This window comes from Dermacentor variabilis, chromosome 9, assembly GCF_050947875.1.
Source record: "Dermacentor variabilis isolate Ectoservices chromosome 9, ASM5094787v1, whole genome shotgun sequence".
NCBI lineage: Eukaryota > Metazoa > Arthropoda > Arachnida > Ixodida > Ixodidae > Dermacentor > Dermacentor variabilis.
Window position 1 is genome coordinate 44663138 of NC_134576.1, and position 20430 is coordinate 44683567.

At 48.3% G+C, this 20430-nt stretch overlaps 1 protein-coding gene across 1 annotated transcript in view; it reads right to left on the reverse strand.

The window, feature by feature from the left end:
• Positions 1-10204: 10204 nt before the first annotated feature.
• Positions 10205-20430, reverse strand: part of LOC142592649 (uncharacterized) — a 44829-nt gene continuing 34603 nt past the window's right edge. Inside the window, exons 4-5 of the mRNA XM_075704208.1 lie at positions 13124-13356; positions 10205-10628 (exon numbers count right to left, since the gene is read on the reverse strand). Coding sequence (XP_075560323.1) covers positions 10265-10628; positions 13124-13356 — 597 coding nt within the window. The 3' untranslated portion in view covers positions 10205-10264. The remainder of the gene's footprint in view (positions 10629-13123; positions 13357-20430) is intronic.

Consider the following 20430-nt stretch of genomic DNA (forward strand, 5'->3'; position numbering starts at 1 on the left):
GTTTTCCTCGAGGTCTCCCGCAGACTTCCTTTTCACAGAGACTACGTCATCGAAAAACACGGACTAACATGCAGCAAGCATACAACGAGCCGGCGTATAGGTGTAGCCACTGTAGAGATGCGCGCCCATATTCGGACGTGCGAGGAGGCTGGTCGCTGCCTGTTGGCCTTGCATGACCGTCCTGTCCCTTGCGTTGCGGTCGCCACCTATCATCTTCTAAATAGACGCATCCAATCTGGTACAATATTGGCAGAGGTACTGGCTATATCACACTGGACGGCAGAGCGCTCTACCAACCTTTCAATGCAGCAAACGATTGCCCGGGCGGGGAGAGGCTGATATGGGCTATTCCGACGGATGCGACAGTCGCGAATAAACCATGCAAGGGAGCATTTGCCCACAGCAAACTGATTGCTTTATACCTCATCAAGAACCACGCGCATTCTCAAGCGAAGCGGATGAGCGCGTTGAAGAAAGGTTTAGGCGCCACCAGTGGCTATGGCCGTGATAATGAATGGAGTTCATTTAGGGTTCCACTGGGGCTAGTTGGTATGACACCGTCCTACTTCCAGCGCTGTTACACAATGTTACACAAAGGACAAAGAGAGAGTGACGCACATGTGCGCGAGCTCTCAACTGTTGATTGTTCGCCACAGCGTACATAAATAGACACACGATGGGGCGACTATCGCTATTGAATAGAAAACATGAAATGAAAGACGGAAATTAAAGGAATCTGTGTACATTTGATTCCACAATGACAAGTAAGGTTTAATCTCACGCTCCTCTATGAACTTCAAATGCTTTACCGCAACGATACACATAGGCACAGAGCAATCCCTTTCATACGCTTTAGGTAGCTACGGCACGCCCCAAGGCTCAGTGCTGTCCCCTTTTCTTTTTAATCTTTCTATGATGCCGATGGCGCAAGCATTGCGGTCTATTCCCGATCTCAAGTTTTCACTCTACGCCGATGACATCACTCTTTGGACGACTGGCGGCTCCGACGGAAAGATTCAAGACACTCTACAGGCCGCAGCAGACACCGTCGTGGCTCATGCCGGGGCTATGAATCTCACATGCTCCCCTCAAAAATCCGAGCTGCTACTTCTGCCATCCCACCGGGGGACCGGAAAACACATGTCTAGCATAGAGGTAGTCCTAAACCACATCCCCGTTACTAGAGTGGGCAGGCTCCGGGTGCTCGGTTTACACATTCAAAGCAACCGGCTCAACACATATACTCTACATACACTCCAGACCACAGTCGATCACACCCTGCGTCTTCTAGGGCGAGTCTCCAATAAACATGGCGGACTAAAGGAGGCCGAACTTCTCCGCTTGATTCAGGCCTTCGTTATCAGTAAGATTACATTCGCAACACCATATCTACATTTCCTTAAATCAGAATCAGATAAGATCGACACTCTTTTACGCAAAATATATAAATTCGCTCTCGGAGTCCCCATACGTACCTCCACTGAAAGGCTAATGCTTACTGGAACTTTCAACACACTTTCTGAACTCACAGAAGCCCACCTCACATCCCAATATAGCAGACTTTCTAACGCCGCAACAGGTCGACACATTCTACAAACTCTTTCTATCACTCCGGCATCCATCATCAAGACTAAATACACCATTCCACATCACATACACGAGAACCTCTGCATCCCCCCACTTCCTAAAAACATGCACCCTGTGCATCACAAACAGCGCAGGAGGCAGCGAGCAAAGCTCTCCAAAAACAATTCTCCACCTCTAAAGACGTGCTCTATGTTGATGCAGCCGAATATGGGAACAGAAATCATTATGCAATATCAGTCATTAACTCTCACGGGCAGGTCGCTGCGGCCGCCTCCATTCCTGGCTCTTCCTCGGAGGAGGCGGAGGAAGCGGCCATAGCCCTGGCCCTCACAATTTCAAATTCATCAGTTATCGTTAGCGACTCCAAAGCAGCCATACATAACTTCGGAGCGGGTAGGGTCTCTAAGCCAGCTTTTTCTCTGCTCTTGGCTCATCCTTTCAATCAAACTGTGGCATTAATCTGGACTCCAGCGCATGCGGGCCTTGCCGGAAACGAGGCGGCTCATGCCAGTGCCCGAGGATTTACAGTCCGGGCTCAGGCATCAGATGCGTCGGACCTCGCCACGGAGGAGGCGCCGTTTACAGCGCGGGATCGACTTATTACTTACCACGAAATCTGCACACACTACCGATTAGACCGCTTAACCTTTCCGCCACTCATGGGCAAATCCCCGCGTAGGTGTGAAGTTCTGTGGCGACAGCTGCAGACTCGCACCTTTCCGTCCCCTTACCTCCTCCACCGCATTCATCCCGCCATTTACCTTTCTCCCTCTTGTAAATTCTGTGTATCTCCCAGAGCAGACTTAAACCATATCATGTGGGGGTGCCCTAAGCACCCCCTTCCCCCTTTCCTCAAGCAATTAATATCTAGTGAGGAGCAGTGGGAGGCTGCCTTGCGCAGCTCCAGGCCCGATCTTCAGGAGGCCATCCTGGAGTGGGCTGACAGGATAAAGGAGGCCTACTTCAAGTAGTTCCTCCCCCACCCTCTATTCCATTGCCCCCTTCCCTTTCAAGAGGGATAAATAAAGTTTTTCATCATCATCATCATCATCAAATGCTTTCTCTCCCAGCGCCACAGAGTGCGTACTAACGTTGTTCTCTGAATGATTTTTAGCATAAAATTACCTTCAGGATTTCACGTGCTTTTTTAGAGCTTCAGCGAACCACAGCCTTGGTTTCGTGGAGATAGGTTTGCAGCCGCATTTTGCGCAGTGTGCCCCCAAATCTCCTGGTGACTGGACCATTCCTGTCGCATACCTGCACTCTCTTGATATAATGTTATTACAGCGGCCTGTCTGCCTTATGATTTCCAGCACGTGAAACGCACCTTGTATAGACAACCTCGTTTACAATACTATATGCTAGTTTGCGCGCTTCATTTCGCATTTGTCTTTTGGCGGATTTTATTGTGGTGTTATTAACTTTCAAAACCATTGCTCCCTTCCTGTTCAGGGCATTCAAAGCGAGCTATAAGAGCAATTGCCACCAAGAGCACGAACCAAGCCATCATTAAATCAAATGACCACAGAATCAACGGCAGTATGCAGAGGCAAGTGACCAAGCTTAAGTACAGTGGTCACTCTACCACATTTACAACGTCCATTGCCGAAAAAAGGTTTGAAAGGCCTAAGTAACAAAATAAGCATCGTCACCTGGCGGTCAGAGTGAGCGGACTTGTCTCACACCAGCTTTAGTGAATATCGGCTCTGGTGACGAAAAAGCTACTCGTATTGACCTGAAATAAAGGGGAATCTACTATTAATTTCTGGAACACATGAATATCGATTTGGACAAGTGGATAAATTTTTCCTCAATTTACGAGACTTACAAGTTGCGACCATGCCGGAGCTCCACTAAGCCTAAGGCCTAGCGACGACTTTAGCAGGCCCAGCCAGCGCTGCAAAGCCTGACAACATGACATTAGTGAGGTGCTACGACCCCGAAAGCTGCCAATAGTGGATTTACCAGCTACGGATGGACTCGTGTTCGACCAATTAACTTAATATACCATCCAGCGCAAGGCTGAAGAAACTGAAAGAGACGCTGCCCGTCACCGTCCCTTGGAAGCCCAAGATGGCCGCAGAGTAGCTTTGCCGGGAGACTGCGACGTGGGCAGCCAGCAAGACATCCGTCGAAACCGAGAGACACCGGCTAAATCGGAGAATTCTAGAGCGGTGCCAACATCGGACAGGAAGGACATGGTTATAAGGTAAAGTCAACCTCAGGAAATGCCTCGGCCGGCAGTATGTTGTCGGAAGAACAGTTCGCGCCACCACGAAAGAAAACAGGCGTAGCGAGTCCTTCAACATCTAGCCAGTTTGGGAACAAAATATTCTGGTCATGGTCACTACTGTAATTCCTAATACGAAATTTGAGCGTAGTTGTATACGTGTTTTCATTTCGCGATATATTGGCTGGCGCTGTCTTGTGCGGCACATTGCAAGCGGAGCTAAGTGGGACGCGACTGTCTGACTTATAGGGGTATTGCGAGAGGAAGCCTGTAGGTGACGCATGGGCGCGATACACAGCAGCCACCGCAGACAAACTCTGCTCATGCAGCGCTTTAATTCCATACTGACGGCATCCACTACTCGGGCGCCATCTTGTAGCTATCGTCACCGAAATCCCCTTGTGCGTGGCACTACATTTTTATTCTCACCTTTTCGCCATGCCTCTTCCGCTTTCGTCTCGCGCTCTCTTCGCTCTCGGCGCTTTTCCTTCCCCCGTTGCTCTTCGCGTTCACTCTCATATTTCGTTGTGCTCGGTCGCTCGGTTAGGAGGTAAGGCGGCGACGTGTATGCTCACCGCAGGAACGGACGCCTGAGAGTTGCGCTCTAAAATGGGAATCCCTCCAACAGTTCGTAATATCCATGAACCCAAGGCCATCTGTCATAGCTTGACGATATGTAAACACAGATGCCGAACTACGAAGCTCTTCCGCGCATCAGCACTGGCGCGTCACATGCATCCTCGTCCACAAAGAATCCACGGCAACCGCTATTGATCTCAATCTAACTCAAGAAATAGAAGACATGTTCGTTGAAATACTCCCCAACCGCAGGAATAGCCGACGTATGCACGTTCAAAACATCTACAATGGACCCCTGATGGGGAGTGACTCATATTCGCTGAGGTCATTCTCGAAACAGTAAAAATTACGGTCGGCATGCCCCTAGTCATCGCAGGTGATTTCAACGCGGGCAAGATCAGAAAGGCAGGAAACTCGCGTTGCCCATAAGTGACTTAGCACTATCCGCCCTTACGTACCCCCAGCATCCCACTCGAGTTGGCAGCAGTGTAAGTCTATCGGTGCCCAGGGCTAACGCTGGTAAAAATGCTCGGAATTATGACTAGACCAATACCGGCGAAAGTTTGGGCAGCGACCACTTCATTCTCTTCAGCTACCATCTATTTCTTGCCCTACCCCAACCTTAACAGGCTGCAGAAGGACCGTGCCTGTTTCGCACTCGTGCTACATCCTGAAAAAACCGCATGCGGAACATGGTTTCTGCACCGTTTCTTCCAGTCATCCAATTAGCATGCTCCACTAAGGTAACCTACGATTAAGTCGCCTCGATTTAGGAAAATTGCTTTATTATTTGGTTCATCTCGCCGCAATTGCATTCCTGTTTAACAATGTGTGGCCCATTAGCAATATACGTCAATCCTTCAATAAACGCGAAACTACGGGAATGTGGTACCCGCTGTGGTTGCTCAGTGGCTATGGTGTTGGGCTGCTGAGCACGAGGTCGCGGGATCAAATCCCGGCCACGGCGGCCGCATTTCGATGGGGGCGAAATGCGAAAACACCCGTGTACTTAGATTTAGGTCCACGTTAAAGAACCCCAGGTGGTCGAAATTTCCGGAGTCCTCCACTACGGCGTGCCTCATAATCTGAAAGTGGTTTTGGCACGTAAAACCCCATAATTATATATATATATATATATATATATATATATATATATATACGGGAATGTGGTGACCTGGCGTCCCTTTATATTATTATTGTGTTATTCATGGTGCACCAGGTACTTCCTCCTTCCATATGTTCGTCAGTAATTCGCGTCTTTTACGCTGACTTAGACATCTAATTGTTTACGACATTACATGTATCAACTCACGTAAGCCATCTTTTTCTGACCAACCAAATCCACGCAGCCAGGTATTTCCCGTTGTTTAGAAATTGAAAATATGCGCAGGCAGTTTTTCTTCAATATTCGTATTCAGCACGATCTGAAAATTTCGCTGTTCAAGCAGGATAGAGCATGATCTTGGTCAGCTGACGTATATCACTGCCCAAGCCAACCACGGTATGATAGAACTATTCGTGAACACTACTGGCGCCATCTGTCGGAAGCGCCGAGCTCGCATGCGCAGTATGAGGGATAACGCGTAGTTTGGCTGTCGGCGCTCAATAAAAACACTACGCGGGAGTCTTCCTGGACATTTCTGTAAGTACTCTCAAAAAGTGGGAAGCTTTCACTTTCAAAGTAATAATCTTAGCCAAAAATAAGGCACAAAATGGTTTACAGACATTAACAGAATGGTTACAGAATAAATACGTAGAGTGACGGCTCACATTGCGCAGTCGCCGCAATGAAGTCCCCCGAACCAGCTCCTTGAGTGAAACTTAGGCATTTGCTGGAAGCAAACTATGTAAAATATATTCTGATAGTGGGCTGACTGTATAATTCAATCAAGAACAACAGAATGAAGCCTCAATGCAGCCATCGCGCGGCTCGCAGCGACCGACTGCGCGTCTTCATGCATGCCCATGCACAATTTATCGCTTCGTGGCGCGAGCTTTACGCCGCAGCATATGATCATCTGACAGCACATTTATTTATTCATTTATTCATTTATTATACCTCAAAGGTCCCTGAATAGGACATTACGTGAGGGGTGGGCACATCGAAAAAACGGCGTGTCTGGTTAGGTTACGCGACTTGTAAGATGGTCTTCGATGGCAGCTTCGAAACGAGAAATGTCAGTGATGAGGGCGATGTCAGAACGAAGGGCATTCCATTCACGGGTTGTGTATTGAAAAAAAAGAACGTTGATACGTAGTGGAAGGGGCGCGTGGTAAATACACAGCATTCGGACGTGTGTGACGGGAAAAACGATGGGCTCGAATAATGACCTGGTTACCTGTGGGCTGTAAATGAAAGAACCTAAAAAATAAAAGAACACGAGCACTTCCGCGGGGGGACGTGAGCGAGGGAAGACACAACCTGGATTTTAAGGCTGAAACACTTGTGTTATATGAGTAGTCGGAAAGAATGAATCTGACCGCTCGGTTCTGAACCGATTCAATGGTATTAATCATATTAACCTGATGGTTGTCATAAATAGCACAACCATATTCTAGTTTAGTTCGGATTAAGGTTTTATATGCTAGTAGTTTGACTGAGGGAGGTGCTGATGACAAGTTACGGCGTAGATAACTTTGTAATCGGTTGCAGGAATTAGTTAACTGATTTATATGATGGGTCCAAGATAAGTCACTGGATATATGCACTCCTAGGTATGTAAATGTTTCACACTGTTAAAGTGCAGTTGTTAAGGGAGTAAGATGGTACTACATAATTACGACGTTGACGAAAGCACACGTGAGAAGAATTACTGACATCGAGGGACATGTACCATTTGCTGCACCATGCCTGCATTTGGAGGAGGTCTTCCTGAAGAGCGGAGCAACACGGAGCGTCACATAATCAACCATTGTTGCGTGGATTATCAGAACTCTTCATAAATAGTTTCGTTGTAACTAGGGACTTCAACGCCTACGAGGGCGACTTGTGATGTACGTGTCATCCTAACGTTTCAAACTTTTTTTTTTCTTCTTGATTCTTGGACGTTTCAATATCATTATTTCTGAAGTAGCGTTGCACGTTGTCGGTCTTCTCAGCGAGCAATTTCTCACTGCTTCTTTTCTTTAATTCAGTACATTCAATGTTTGGTGCGAACGCAAACATGAGCATATACCATGACTTCTTTTTAATGTGCTTCATACCACTGCCTTCCCGTCCCAGTGAACTTTGCACTATCTAGCATCAATAAGTTCATAGACCAAAGGCCGAAGCTTGATTACATTAGCCGGGCAGTACGAGCGGGCGAAAGTCTCAGTGCGCGCTTTCTGCTACTAACCGTGAGCGTCACAGCCCCGATGCCATAGAGGAAATTATACTCGCGGAAGTGCTCCCATCACACCCGTGTTGTAGCCGATGGCGCTTCCGGTTCTAAGTTTCACTATTGAAGCTTCCCGCAGCCTCTTGTCTTGCGGATACGTGTGAAAGTGACTCCGGACTCCCTTCCGTACGTCCGGCACTGTGGCCTACTATGTTGGGCGCCTTCAATGGCTGCCACTACGTATTATAGTACTTTCCAGTGTAGTTAGGAAGACATTCGAAGCGGCAAAACCTTTCGTCACCTATTCAGAACCGCAGCACTGGTGGGATTTTTAACTTTCGTTTTCGGCTCGCTTCGGCGCTTCCGAGGCAGCCGATGCGGCTGCTGCGTCCACGCGGTCCCTCATACCACGTCCAGTCGACGGCGGCGTCAGCTTTTCCAGTGGTGGACCTCAACCCCCAATGCCACTTGCGGGCAATGTCGACTGCTGCTTTGAAAAGCCATGGTGGCTCCAGCGGTAGTATTCTTGGACGGTAACCTTCAGCGACACTTTCGTGATATTTCCCCATGAATTGCTCGAGACGCGTAGGTTTTCACGAGCGACAGAAGCTTTGACAAATAGGTTTGAAATTAGGTATGTCGAAGCTTATATTGCACCAGCGGTAATTTGCTGACGACCCGTTAACCATATAGTAGTTTATGAAACAGCGGGTGTGTCACCTATTGTTTCATCAAAAGAAAACGCTTCTTGGAAAAAAAAATGCTACATAAGTACACAAACTTCAAGGCAATTGAGGGCGTCGTCGGAAACATCCTCAAATATGCGACAAGAGCGTTCTTCTCGATAGGTGGACTAAATAATTTTGTACTAAACAAAAGAACTTTCGCCCAAAGTTCATAATACATATACAACACTTGTCAATCAATATTTCCTTACGTGTCATGCGAATGCACGTCTCATCACATTTAAATTATGGAGCTCCTTTGTTATAGCATTGCGAAAATGCTCGCCTATTGCAACTCTTGCACTTTTCAACTATATTTTAGAGGGCTATTAGGTGCCTGCTGCTGCATTTAGCGCCGTTGTCCCTCGGCGTAACCAAGCGGACGAACACAGCGAAGGATGAAAGAGCGAACGCGGAGCGCAGTGTGGCATGAAAGGCGGTGGTAGCGCATAGGACGCAAGGCGGAGAACGGATGAGAAGCGTGCAGCGGTACAATGAGGAGGAAAGCGGAGGAGGAGGGTACGGCGAAAGCGTGAACGAAAAGCGTAGTGCCGAGCAAGGTGGGCTATGAAGCGACGACCCCTAGGACATGGCGCCAGAATAGCGCGCCGTCGTCTATTTACCGATGGCATGCGGCCAGCGCGTCCACCCATGCCACATATGAAAAAAGAAAAAAGAACGCTGCATCAGCGGAGATGTCTAGTGCGGCTGCTGTGAATCGCGCACGCGCGTCACCCACACACGATGTCCCGGTTAGCGAGGCAATCACGCAAGGTCGGCTGCATCGTGACTAGCGACGAGGGAGCGGCAGGGCATTTTTATCTCATCGGCAGCGCTCGGTCACCAACATGCATTATCGTCGTCATCCGACGGGAGCCTACCTTGTTCACCGAACGCACGCTTGAGAGCAGCGCGATACCACTGCGCAAGCACTCCGTCTCGTGGCTTCTTTTTTTGTTTTTTTTGCATATTTCGCGGGCATTATTTGCAACCCGGAAAAATGACTGGGTGAGAAGTATCGTAAAGGAAACAACTCGATCGGTGATTTCTGAAGGGGCTCAAAAATCTGCGTAGTATACATGGGGTCCTCCGCCCAATATTATAAAGTTGGGTAATTAGACTTAATTAGTGAGTAATGGGGAAAACAAAAAAATTGTTTGAGTTACTATAGGCTATTGCGAATAGTATCCCGACGGTTCCATTCGCTTACGACGCGCCTTTCATTTTTAAATTCTTGGCTCAAGTTATGGGGAACACCCTGTATCGCGAAATAAAAGCACGTGTAAAGCAGTGCTCAAATTTCCCATTAGGGAGTATGGTAATGGAGGGTGAATTTCTTGGTCTGTGAATAGTAGCCTTAACAATGAAGTAAAAAAGAAGTCACAATATTGGGTCGACATTTATTCGCAGTTTAATTTCTTATGCAGCTTGCCTTTGAATTTGCCTTATCAGGAGCGTCAGTGGTAATTTATTCGCGCATTTATTTCCAATACTTCAACGGCCCCAAATTAGATTTAGGGATATATGATAGCATCTAAGCAGGCACATAGCATACACTTAGCCTACGATGTGTTGTATCATAGATTGACTTTTTTCTTTATGAGTATACTTGAGCCTCATTCTTGCATAAGGTCGGGCGTCAACGTTAGTGCTGGTGTTATTGCCTTATAGTTACTGTAACTCCTAACCCTACGGACAGCAGGCGCACTATTTGGGCATATGAACTAATCACTAAGTGACAGGAACGAAACCGACGTCGAGGGTGAAATGTCTGTATTGCTCGAGCCCCCTCCTGCGCCACCTCACACCCGTAGGTGCGCACGCTAGGAACGAGCACGCACGCAGCTCCTCAAGCAGGCCTCCATGGTCGGAAACCTGTTGGCGCCTGCGAGGCAATGTTGCCGTTCGCCTCCGCCACCAGCAGAGGGCAGTTCGCGGCAGCGCCTGGTTCTTGCGCCGTGTGCCGGCGCATCCGCGATGTAGCCGTAGCGAAGCTGCTTCACTTCGCACGTGACCGCTCTCGGGACGCGGCAGGGTGGCGCACCTCCGTTCGTGCATCGGCGGACGCACTCGAGAGACGTTCGGAACACGTCGGCGTCCAGCGACGGGCAGCGGCCTTCGGGGAAGCGCCAGCGCCGGCACCCCTTGCCGTCGACGTACCACCACCAGGTTTCGGTGACGTCTCGCCTGCGTCAGCATGCCAACATAAAATTGACGAAGAAGGCAGGTAGTCAAGGTGAAAACAATACCACTGGTAGCTTCTGCTGTCTGCATGTGGTCATGAGAGTGTCCTATTAGGAAGCGGTTAAAAGGAAGCCTCATTACCTTCAGCGCATTGATAATATTGTTCGTAGGTTTCGATGGATGGTGGCGGACATACCGTAACGGCACTAAGAAGTAAGGAACATCCACGAAAAACGTATTTATGTTCATAGCTCGAGTATTTGGTAGTAAGCCTTAATTTATAGAGCATGCCAATTTTGCTGTCAGCACTAGATCAGCACTATGTACAACGCATTGCTGCACTATTGATCAGCAAGTTGCGGAGGAAAGTTACACGTGTGCGCAGGGTAAGAGTTGGTGGCGGGCAGAAGCAAAGTCATTACTTTCCAATGCTTGGCGAAAAAACATCAGCAGAAACCGTCGGTTGATTGTTGTCCAAGTCGAGCGATAGCTTTGTGGACTAAAACTGTTGAAGCGTGCAGATGTTTATTGTGCGATGCGTGAGGAAAAATTCCAAGATGACGGCGTTCATGAGAAATCACTGCAACATTCTCATGACGACGCCGAATTAAAGAAGGCATGACGCCAACGGAATTTGATGACGGAGATGACGTCGCAACAAAAGCGTGATGATGCCGATACGACGACGACAGCGTAACAACGACGCCCTGACGACGACGGAATAACGACGACACCATGACAGCCATGTTGCAGCAATGGCAGCATGACGAAGTTGACAAGATGAGAACAGAATGACCACAATGTGACAATGACGACTACAACGACAGCGGCATGACGAAGACGGCAAGGCGAAAGGGGCATGCCTGCGTGGGACGCATCGCGAATGGGAAATTCCAAGAAGGCCAGATGCGTCGACCACAAGAACGAGCGAAAGAGTCAGAGAAATGCTATCACTTCGGTAGTTGTGTCCTAGGTGCACCACGTGAACAGTGGAGACATTGCCACTTGACTGGGTGCAACTGCAAAGTGTGCTTGCGGCCAGGTCATCTCTGTAAGTGATTTTCACATGACGCTAGCAGACACGCCGGGCCATAAAATAGCTGCTAACCCTTCAATGTTAAATGGGCACTAAAGACAATACCAGTTTGAGCTATACCTCGATATTAGCGCGGCAACCTCTCGAGGCATCATTTTTGCTGATACTTGTCGCAAACCCGAACATTGAATTCACGTAAGACGGGATTGGCGCCGATGCTATCATTCCGCGCTCTGACATCGCATACCATATAGTGTTCATTCAAAAATAAAAAAGTTTTAGGCACAGTTGTGCCTACTCATGCGGTGTGCATCTGCTATTTTTTTCTAATTTGTGACACTGTATTGTTCTGTACTTTTTCAAGTCTAAACACTCGCCTATACACAACAGCGCCTTGGGTGAATGTAAGTACACAAATAAGTAAACAAATAAAGTAAGCGGCAGCGCACGTGCGATAGGAAGACAGAACAGACGAACGCAAATCCTAGTGCCGCGTTGTCACGTTGAAAAAACACAATCAATAAAAAGCCCATAAAATGGTTTAACAAAAAACGAAAAGCATGTCTCAATCTCTCGCAAAAATCAAAGAAGATCAGGAGAATGCACCATTGCGCATTTATGCTATTCTAGTTCTATTTCTAACAAGCTAACCAAGGGCTTACGCACAGAAGCACCCTTCACTGTATAAACTGCGGCTTCAACTATCAACCTTTCGTGATTGCTCGCATGATTTGCAACACTCGCAGTCTGACGAAATAGCGGAGCGTAACCACACTGATTGCAATGCAGTGCGCAAGACCGTTCTCCATCTTTCTGCAGCCTGAGATGTGCAATGGCCTGAAAATGCAGCCTGAAAAGTGTAATGGCAGTCTGACATTTAGGCATCTGCCAGTCCGTCTTACGTATTTCTGTCCACAGAAGAAGATACCTCGGTACCTTGGGACTTGGTAGTCAGATCACCTTGGTACATTCAAGAATACTTTTTTCTATCGGTCCTTCTACACTTGCGCATTTCCATTTTCCATGGATAAGTCGTAGAACGAAAAAGGTATAACGAAGCTCACACGAGGAGGAGGAACTAAAAATGTAACTCCATATCGTTCCCTTTTTTATTCGTGCTTCCCACGCCTACCTTTTGACCTCAGAACACCCTCATTCTAACGGTTGTAGCACCCTTGCTTGTGGATCTCTGGATCAAAGCTCGCTGTAATGTGCCGCTCAGCATGATCGCCGAGATTGCTGGCGAAAAGTATGAAATCCTAACATACGTATGTTCCTCTATGACGGACGATCTGAATCTCCTAAGAATTGTGCGGTCCCTTCGGGCGCTTTCTTCTGGGTAACTAAATAATTCCCTTGCATTAAACAAGCGTTTCGAGATCACGAAAACAAAAATCGAACCCTATGGAGTAACTGACTGCGTATGCTCTTTTCCCAAGTAAAACACCGTGGTATGACTCACGCCTGGCACTCTGCAAGAACGGCTTTTTTGTAGCACTCTGGTGCAGGCGCTTTCCTGTCCACGCAGTGTCGTCGGCAGCTTTCCATGGACGTGAACCGATTGCGACCTCGATTGCAGAGGCCTGGTCCACGGGGCGACAGCCTCATGCACGATTGTCCGCTGCCATTGTAGTAGAATTCTACTGGTCCCCCCGAGCAGAATCTGAAGGCAGGTTGTCCACAAACCGCCTTCCTCTTCGGAAAAAAAAAAAAGGACACACAGTGAGCGACTATGATTTTTGATAACTTCACGACAGGTAAACGCCTTACACCAAGTCGCCGCTATCTGTCGCTCGCTTCTTACAGAAGCCGGGTTTAATGTCAGTTAAGTAAACGTTATTTCTGAGTACCTTATGAGCGCCTTATGTTTATATATCGCTTATTCTACATACTCCAACACGGAACATACATTGCAAAGCCTTGCTGGTTTCGGAATCTCTGCGATTGTACGAGGAAGCATCTGCTTAGAACGAAGGCTATAGGATAAGGCTTTTTGTTCTCCAACGTAACTAAAGAAAGGCACAGGGAGATTCTGAAGCACTACTTTTACATCGCCGACCCCAGTGGTGTCTCAATAGCAGCTTTCCTATGGCACTTATAGTAGCGAATATTTTAGTCTAAACGAAAGCGAATTGACAGAAGAGTGAGGTCATTCACTGTTGTCCAGGGGCTACGGCGTTGCCCCACTGAGCTCGATGTCGCGGGCTCGACCCCGTCTGCAGCGGGCGCATTCGAACGGGGGCGAAATGCAAAATCGGTCGATAAAACCTCAAGAACCAGACGCTGTCAAAATAATCCGACGTCACTTATACTCTAGTCATAATTTTGGCACGTAAAATCTCAGATTTAATTTTTTCAGGGAAGAGACGATACTTCCTGTCGCAACTTTATATTCTTTCGCATCTTTTTTACGCAATCACAAGTATGAACGAACTCAGGGCGCTGTAACCTAACGCTATTTGAAACTGTTTTCATTCCATTTATGCACTCAACGCTCCACGACCACTCAAAATTTTTCGGGCTACCTGTCTATCACGCAACGTCACGAAAACCACGAAAACTCCCGATCTGATAGCACGTGCGCACACTGATATGGAAGATTAGACGGAACAAATAATATTTGTTTTTCTTTTCGACGCCTTTTGCCTAATAATTCATCATCATCATCATCATCATCAGCCTGGTTACGCCCACCGCAGGGCAAAGGCCTCTCCCATACTTCTCCAACTACCCCCGTCATGTACTAATTGTGGCCATGTTATCCCTGCAAACTTCTTAATCTCATCCGCCCCCCTAACTTTCTGCCGCCCCCTGCTACGCTTCCCTTCCCTTGGGATCCAGTCAGTCACTCTTAATGACCATCGGTTATCTTCCCTCCTCATTACGTGTCCTGCCCATGCCCATTTCTTTTTCTTGATTTCCACTAAGATATCATTAACTCGCGTTTGTTCCCTCACCCAATCAGCTCTTTTCTTATCCCTTAAAGTTACACCATCATTCTTCTTTCCATGGCTCGTTGCGTCATCCTCAATTTAATTAGAACCCTTTTCGTAAGCCTCCAGGTTTCTGCTCCGTACGTGAGTACTAGTAAGACACAGCTGTTATAAACTTTTCTCTTAAGGGATAATGGCAACCTGCTGTTCATGATCTGAGAATGCCTGCCAAACGCGCCCCAGCCCATTCTAATTCTTCTGATTATTTCAGTCTCATGATCCGCATCCGCAGTCACAACCTGTCTTAAGTAGATGTATTCCCTTGCCACTTCTAGTGCCTCATTACCTATCGTAAACTGCTGTTCTCTTCCGAGACTGTTAAACATTACTTTAGTTTTCTGAAAATTAATTTTTAGACCCACCCGTCGGCTTTGCCTCTCCAGGTCAGTAAGCATGCATTGCAGCTGGTCCCCTGAGTTACTAAGCAAGGCAATATCATCACCGAATCACAAGTTACTAAGGTATTCTCCATTAACTCTTATCCCCAATTCTTCCCAATCCAGGTCTCTGAATACCTCCTGTAAACACGCTGTGAATAGCATTGGAGAGATCGTATCTCCCTGCCTGACGCATTTTTTTATTGGGATTTTGTTGCTTTCTTTATGGAGGACTACGGTGGCTGTGGAGCCGCTATAGATATCTTTCAGTATTTTTACATATGGCTCGTCCACACCCTGATTCCGCAATGCCTCCATGAATGCTGAGGTTTCGACTGAATCAAACGCTTTCTCGTAATCAATGAAAGCTATATATAAAGGTTGGTTATATTCCGCACATTTTTCTATCACCTGATTGATAGTGTGAATATGGTCTATTGTTGAGTAGCCTTTACGGAATCCTACCTGGTCCTTTGGTTGACGGAAGTCTAAGGTGTTCCTGATTCTATTTGCAATTACCTTAGTGAATACTTTGTAGGTGTTGTAAAATGTGGTATCAAACCACCTAATCATGTGCGCGCTGTCAATGCGCAGGCGCCACGTTCTTTTTCTATGTTCACTCCTCATTTTCCCTTTCCCCTTTTTGCTTTATATATACGTGCATTAAACTCTTGTGCGTTGTTCTCGGCTAACCACTGGGTCGTCAACGTCTCCCTTCTTACATGACGGCAGCAACGCTGCCGCTGCTATGTTACAGTGGCGACGAGCCAGGAAGGCACCCACGCAGTCAAGGTAGAAACCAACGCTAAGTACCTGGATACAGCCGTACAGCTGACCACGATGGCCTCCTACATGCTTCCGAACTTCGATGACGTCGCTGATAAGTGGAAGCCTTAGCTCATCAAAGTGGAAGCGTATTTTGAAGCTAATGCCATTTCGGATTCTACTAAGAAGAGGGCACTTCTAGTGGCTGCACTTAGTACGTCGACGATCCAAATTCTAATGGGAAGGATAGCACCTGCAAAGCCCAATGCCCTAAGCTATGACGAAGTAGTCAGGGTATTGAATGACCAGTATGACCCAAAACGCAACGAAATCGCTGAAAGTTTCCAGTTTTTCAACCGCTGTCAGCAGGAGAATGAATCCATTCATGATTTTTTCGTTGCAATTCGGCGCATAGCAGACAATTGCAATTTTGGCGACTCGCTGAGCTGGCTACTTCGAGACAGAATTGTCTGTGGCGTGCGTTCAATCGCTGTACAAAAGCAACTTCTGTCAAAGAAGGAATTAACGCTGGAGGAAGCGGAGTCGATAGCAATAGTCGCTGAAACTGCCGAAAAAGACGCAAGGACAATGTCTGCAGACGTACCGCCTGTGCTTAAAGTGGAAGCACATCGCAAGCTACCATCGAGATCAAGCACGGAAAGCGCAGGGCGACTGGAGTGCGGAAGGTGTGGCAGTTTTAGACACGACAGCAACAGCTGTCGATGGGCTAAAGCCCTCTGTTACTCTTGTAGTCAGAGGGGTCACTTGGCAAAAATGTGTCGCAGCCGCAATGGTAACGGTGTTCCCAGCAATCGGCGAGTCCATCACGCGAAAGCCTTGGCGGTGGAAGACGCCGTTTCAGAAGAGGAGAACAGCGATAGTGCGCACATCTGCACGTTGGCGTCAGCACGAAAGAATGCTCTTCAGCCACCAATTAGACGAACGTTTAGTTGGGGAGACGTGGATTTATCCATGTAAGTAGATACCGGTTCCCCGGTGTGCGTAATATCGCGACAGCTTTTTGATAAACATCACAAATGCTGGCCAAGCTTGCAACCTTCACACATGAAGCTGTCCTGCTACAATGGAAGATTGCCGGTGGTGGGCGAGCTTCAACTTTGTGAAAAAGAACCGCGCCTATACCACGAGCGGATGCGTCACAGTCCAACTTCAGTTGCCTCGATGGATCAAAATGCACAAGGACCTCGGCGTCCTTAGGAATCTGCATTTCGCAAGGCAAAGCAGCATCTTAAGGACGCCGAGGTCCTTGTGCATATTGATTTTGATCCATCGAGGCAGCTGAAGTTGGAATGTGACGCATCCGCTCGTGGTATAGGCGCGGTTCTTTTTCACACAATTGGAAGCACCAACAGACCAGTCGGGTTCCGTTCAAGAACCCTGACAAAAGCCGAAAGAAATTATTCTCAATTAGAACGTGAAGCACTGGCACTTGTTTTTGGGGTGACTAAGTTCCGGGATTATCTTTTAGGTCGAGCGTTCGTCCTGGTTAGCGACCACCAGCCACTTCTAGGACTGCTGAGGCCCGACCGCCAGACGCCTGCCATGGCTGCAGCTCGCATCCAACGCTGGGCCCTCTACCTGGGAGGCTACCGTTACAAGCTCGTATATGCTCCGGGAAGACTGCTACTGAATGCGGATGCACAGAGCAGAATGCCACTGCAGGGCTCCGATCTCGTTACGGAACCTGACCCTGAAGAGTACGTATCCTGTTTGAAAAGCCTGGATGAAGGGATAGTCACAACACGTGAGCTGAAGGAGCTGACCGCTAATGACTCAACCTTAGCTCGCGTAAAGCAAAACGTGTTACACGGGTGGCCGAAAGGCGCAAAACGACTTGACCCTTCCTTGGTCCCCTTTGCTGATCGCAAGTTGGAGCTATCTCTGGCACACGAGCTCCTCTATTGGGGACACCGTGTCGTCATACCTGTCGCAGCGCGTAAGCTCTTGCTACAATTATTGCGTGAAACGCATCAGGGGTCCTCGGCAATGAAAACAGTGGCGCGGTCCTTGTTTTGGTGGCCAGGAATAGACCGCGAAGTAGAGCTCATGGCAGCGCAATGCGAGAATTGTATTGCCAATCTGCCTATGCCACCAGCGGCCCCGCCGTTAAATTGGCCTCAAACGCAGGAGAGATTGTCGCGGGTTCATGTCGACTTTGCGGGACCAATAGAGGGTAAAATGGTTTTCGTGGTAGTAGATTCTCACACTAAGTGGATAGAAGCAGTGCCGCTGAACCAGGATACTTCGGCAGCCACCATTGACTGCCTACGGGATATATTTAGCCATTTCGGGGTGCCAAGAACCCTCGTATCCGACAATGGAACACAGTTCACCAGCCAGAAATTTGCAACGTTTGCTGACAGCAATAACATTACACACCTAAGAACCGCCCCCTATCACCCGCAATCAAACGGAGCGGCGGAGAGGGCAGTACGGACAATCAAGGATGGTCTCCGGAAGATGCGACGCGGAAAGGTGGAGCATAACCTTATGCGCTTTTTGCTTAATTACAGAAGGACCCCCCAGAAAACCGGAAAGTCGCCATCGGAAATGCTGCTGGGGTACCAGATACGATCCCGCCTGGACACCTGCTTCCCTGCGGCGACTGCGTCTAATTCTAAAAAGGAACACGACGAGTCGTTGCCTCCAACAGACTGTAGTGTACATGTCCGCAACTACGGGTCAAATGGTAAGTGGATACCAGGACGGGTAACAGAGACATCGGGAGGACGGATGGTCACAGTGGAGACTCTTCAAGGAATCGTGCGGCGTCACATCGACCAAGTGCGCACCCGTACTGAATATTCTCCAGATGAACCACCAGGAACCCACCCAGGCTAGACCAGCAGAGACAGTACTCAGAGCGCACCGTCACTCTGCCAAGAGCCATCCGCGAGCTCCGACGACGCGGGAGAATCTTCACCCCAAGAAGTGTTTCGGAACTTGGATTACCAGGTGCCTGTTCCAACACTCGTGGCATCCGGGGCAGACCAAGTAACCATGCAACCTGTTCGACGCTCCACAAGATCCCGCAAGCCAGTGCAGTGTTCTTAAGAGAGAAGAAATGTTGTAAAATGTGGTATCAAACCGCCGCATCATGTGCGCGCTGTCAATGCGCAGGCGCCACGTTCTTTTTCTATGTTCACTCCTCATTTTCCCTTTCCCCTTTTTGCATAATATATACGTGCATTAAACTCTTGTGCGTTGTTCTCGGCTAACCACTGGGTCGTCAACGTCTCCCTTCTTACATGAAGGCAGCAACGCTGCCGCTGCTATGTTACAGTGGCGACGAGCCAGGAAGGCACCCACGCAGTCAAGGTAGAAACCAACGCTAAGTACCTGGATACAGCCGTACAGCTGACCACGATGGCCTCCTACATGCTTCCGAACTTCGACGACGTCGCAGATAAGTGGAAGCCTTACCTCATCAAAGTGGAAGCGTATTTTGAAGCTAATGCCATTTCGGATTCTACTAAGAAGAGGGCACTTCTAGTGGCTGCACTTAGTACGTCGACGATCCAAATTCTAATGGGAAGGATAGCAACCTGCAAAGCCCAATGCCCTAAGCAAGCGGCACGGACGTGCCGTGCCGCGCGTGGAGCGACCCTCTTCTCCAGCGGGTCGGCTAACAGCGAGGACGTCCCACGCGCCGACCCATGCTTCTGCGGGACCGCCTCGCGTGGCCGCCTTCGAACGCGCCACGATTCGCGTGACCATACACGCGAAGGACCAGGCGTTGGGATCCAGCATGGGGCGAACATATTCGCTCGCTTCCGGTCGCGGTGAGTCAGACTTCTATATTTGTCGCGCGCCCATCGGCATGTTTTGTGGATAGCACCTCGGCTAGCAGGCACTGATCTATGAAAGGTGCAATAAATGCCCTTGTGATTGTTTGCACTAGTGTGTACTGTCGTTCCTTTATCCCAAGAGCACGGGTGTGAGAGACCCCACAGGCCACAAGCTTTATGACTGCACACACTTCGCCTTTCTTTCACCAAACTTCAGAAATTTGTGAATGCTCACTACGTCAAAGGGACCTGTACGCACTCATCATCATCATCTTCTTCTTCACCTTATCTTTATGTCCGCTGCTGGACGAAGGCCTCTCCTTGCGATCTCCAATTGCTCCGTCTTGCGCTAGCTTATTCAAAGTTGCGTAATTTCACCTCCTCACCTAATTTTCTGCCTTCCTCGACTGCGCTTCCTTTGCCTTGGCAGCCATTCAGTAACTCTAACGGTCCACCGGTTATCTACCCTATGCACAACATGGCCTGCGCAGCTTTTTTCTCTTAGTGTCGACTTGAATATCGGCTATCACTATTTGCTAGCCGACCCTGACAGCTCCCTTCCTATCTCTTAACGGTACGCCTCACATTTTTCATTCCATCGTCCTTTGGACTGTCCTTAACTTGTTCTCTTTGCTAATCTCCGAGGTTCTGTCCGATATGTTATCACCGGTCAAATGCAATGATTGTACACTTTTCTTTCCGACGACCGTAGTGAGCTCCCAGTCATGATTTGGTCATTTCTGCCGTATGCGCTCCAACCAATTTTGTTCTTCTGTACATTTACTTACCATGGTTACTGTCTCCTGTGAGTAATTGACCTAGATA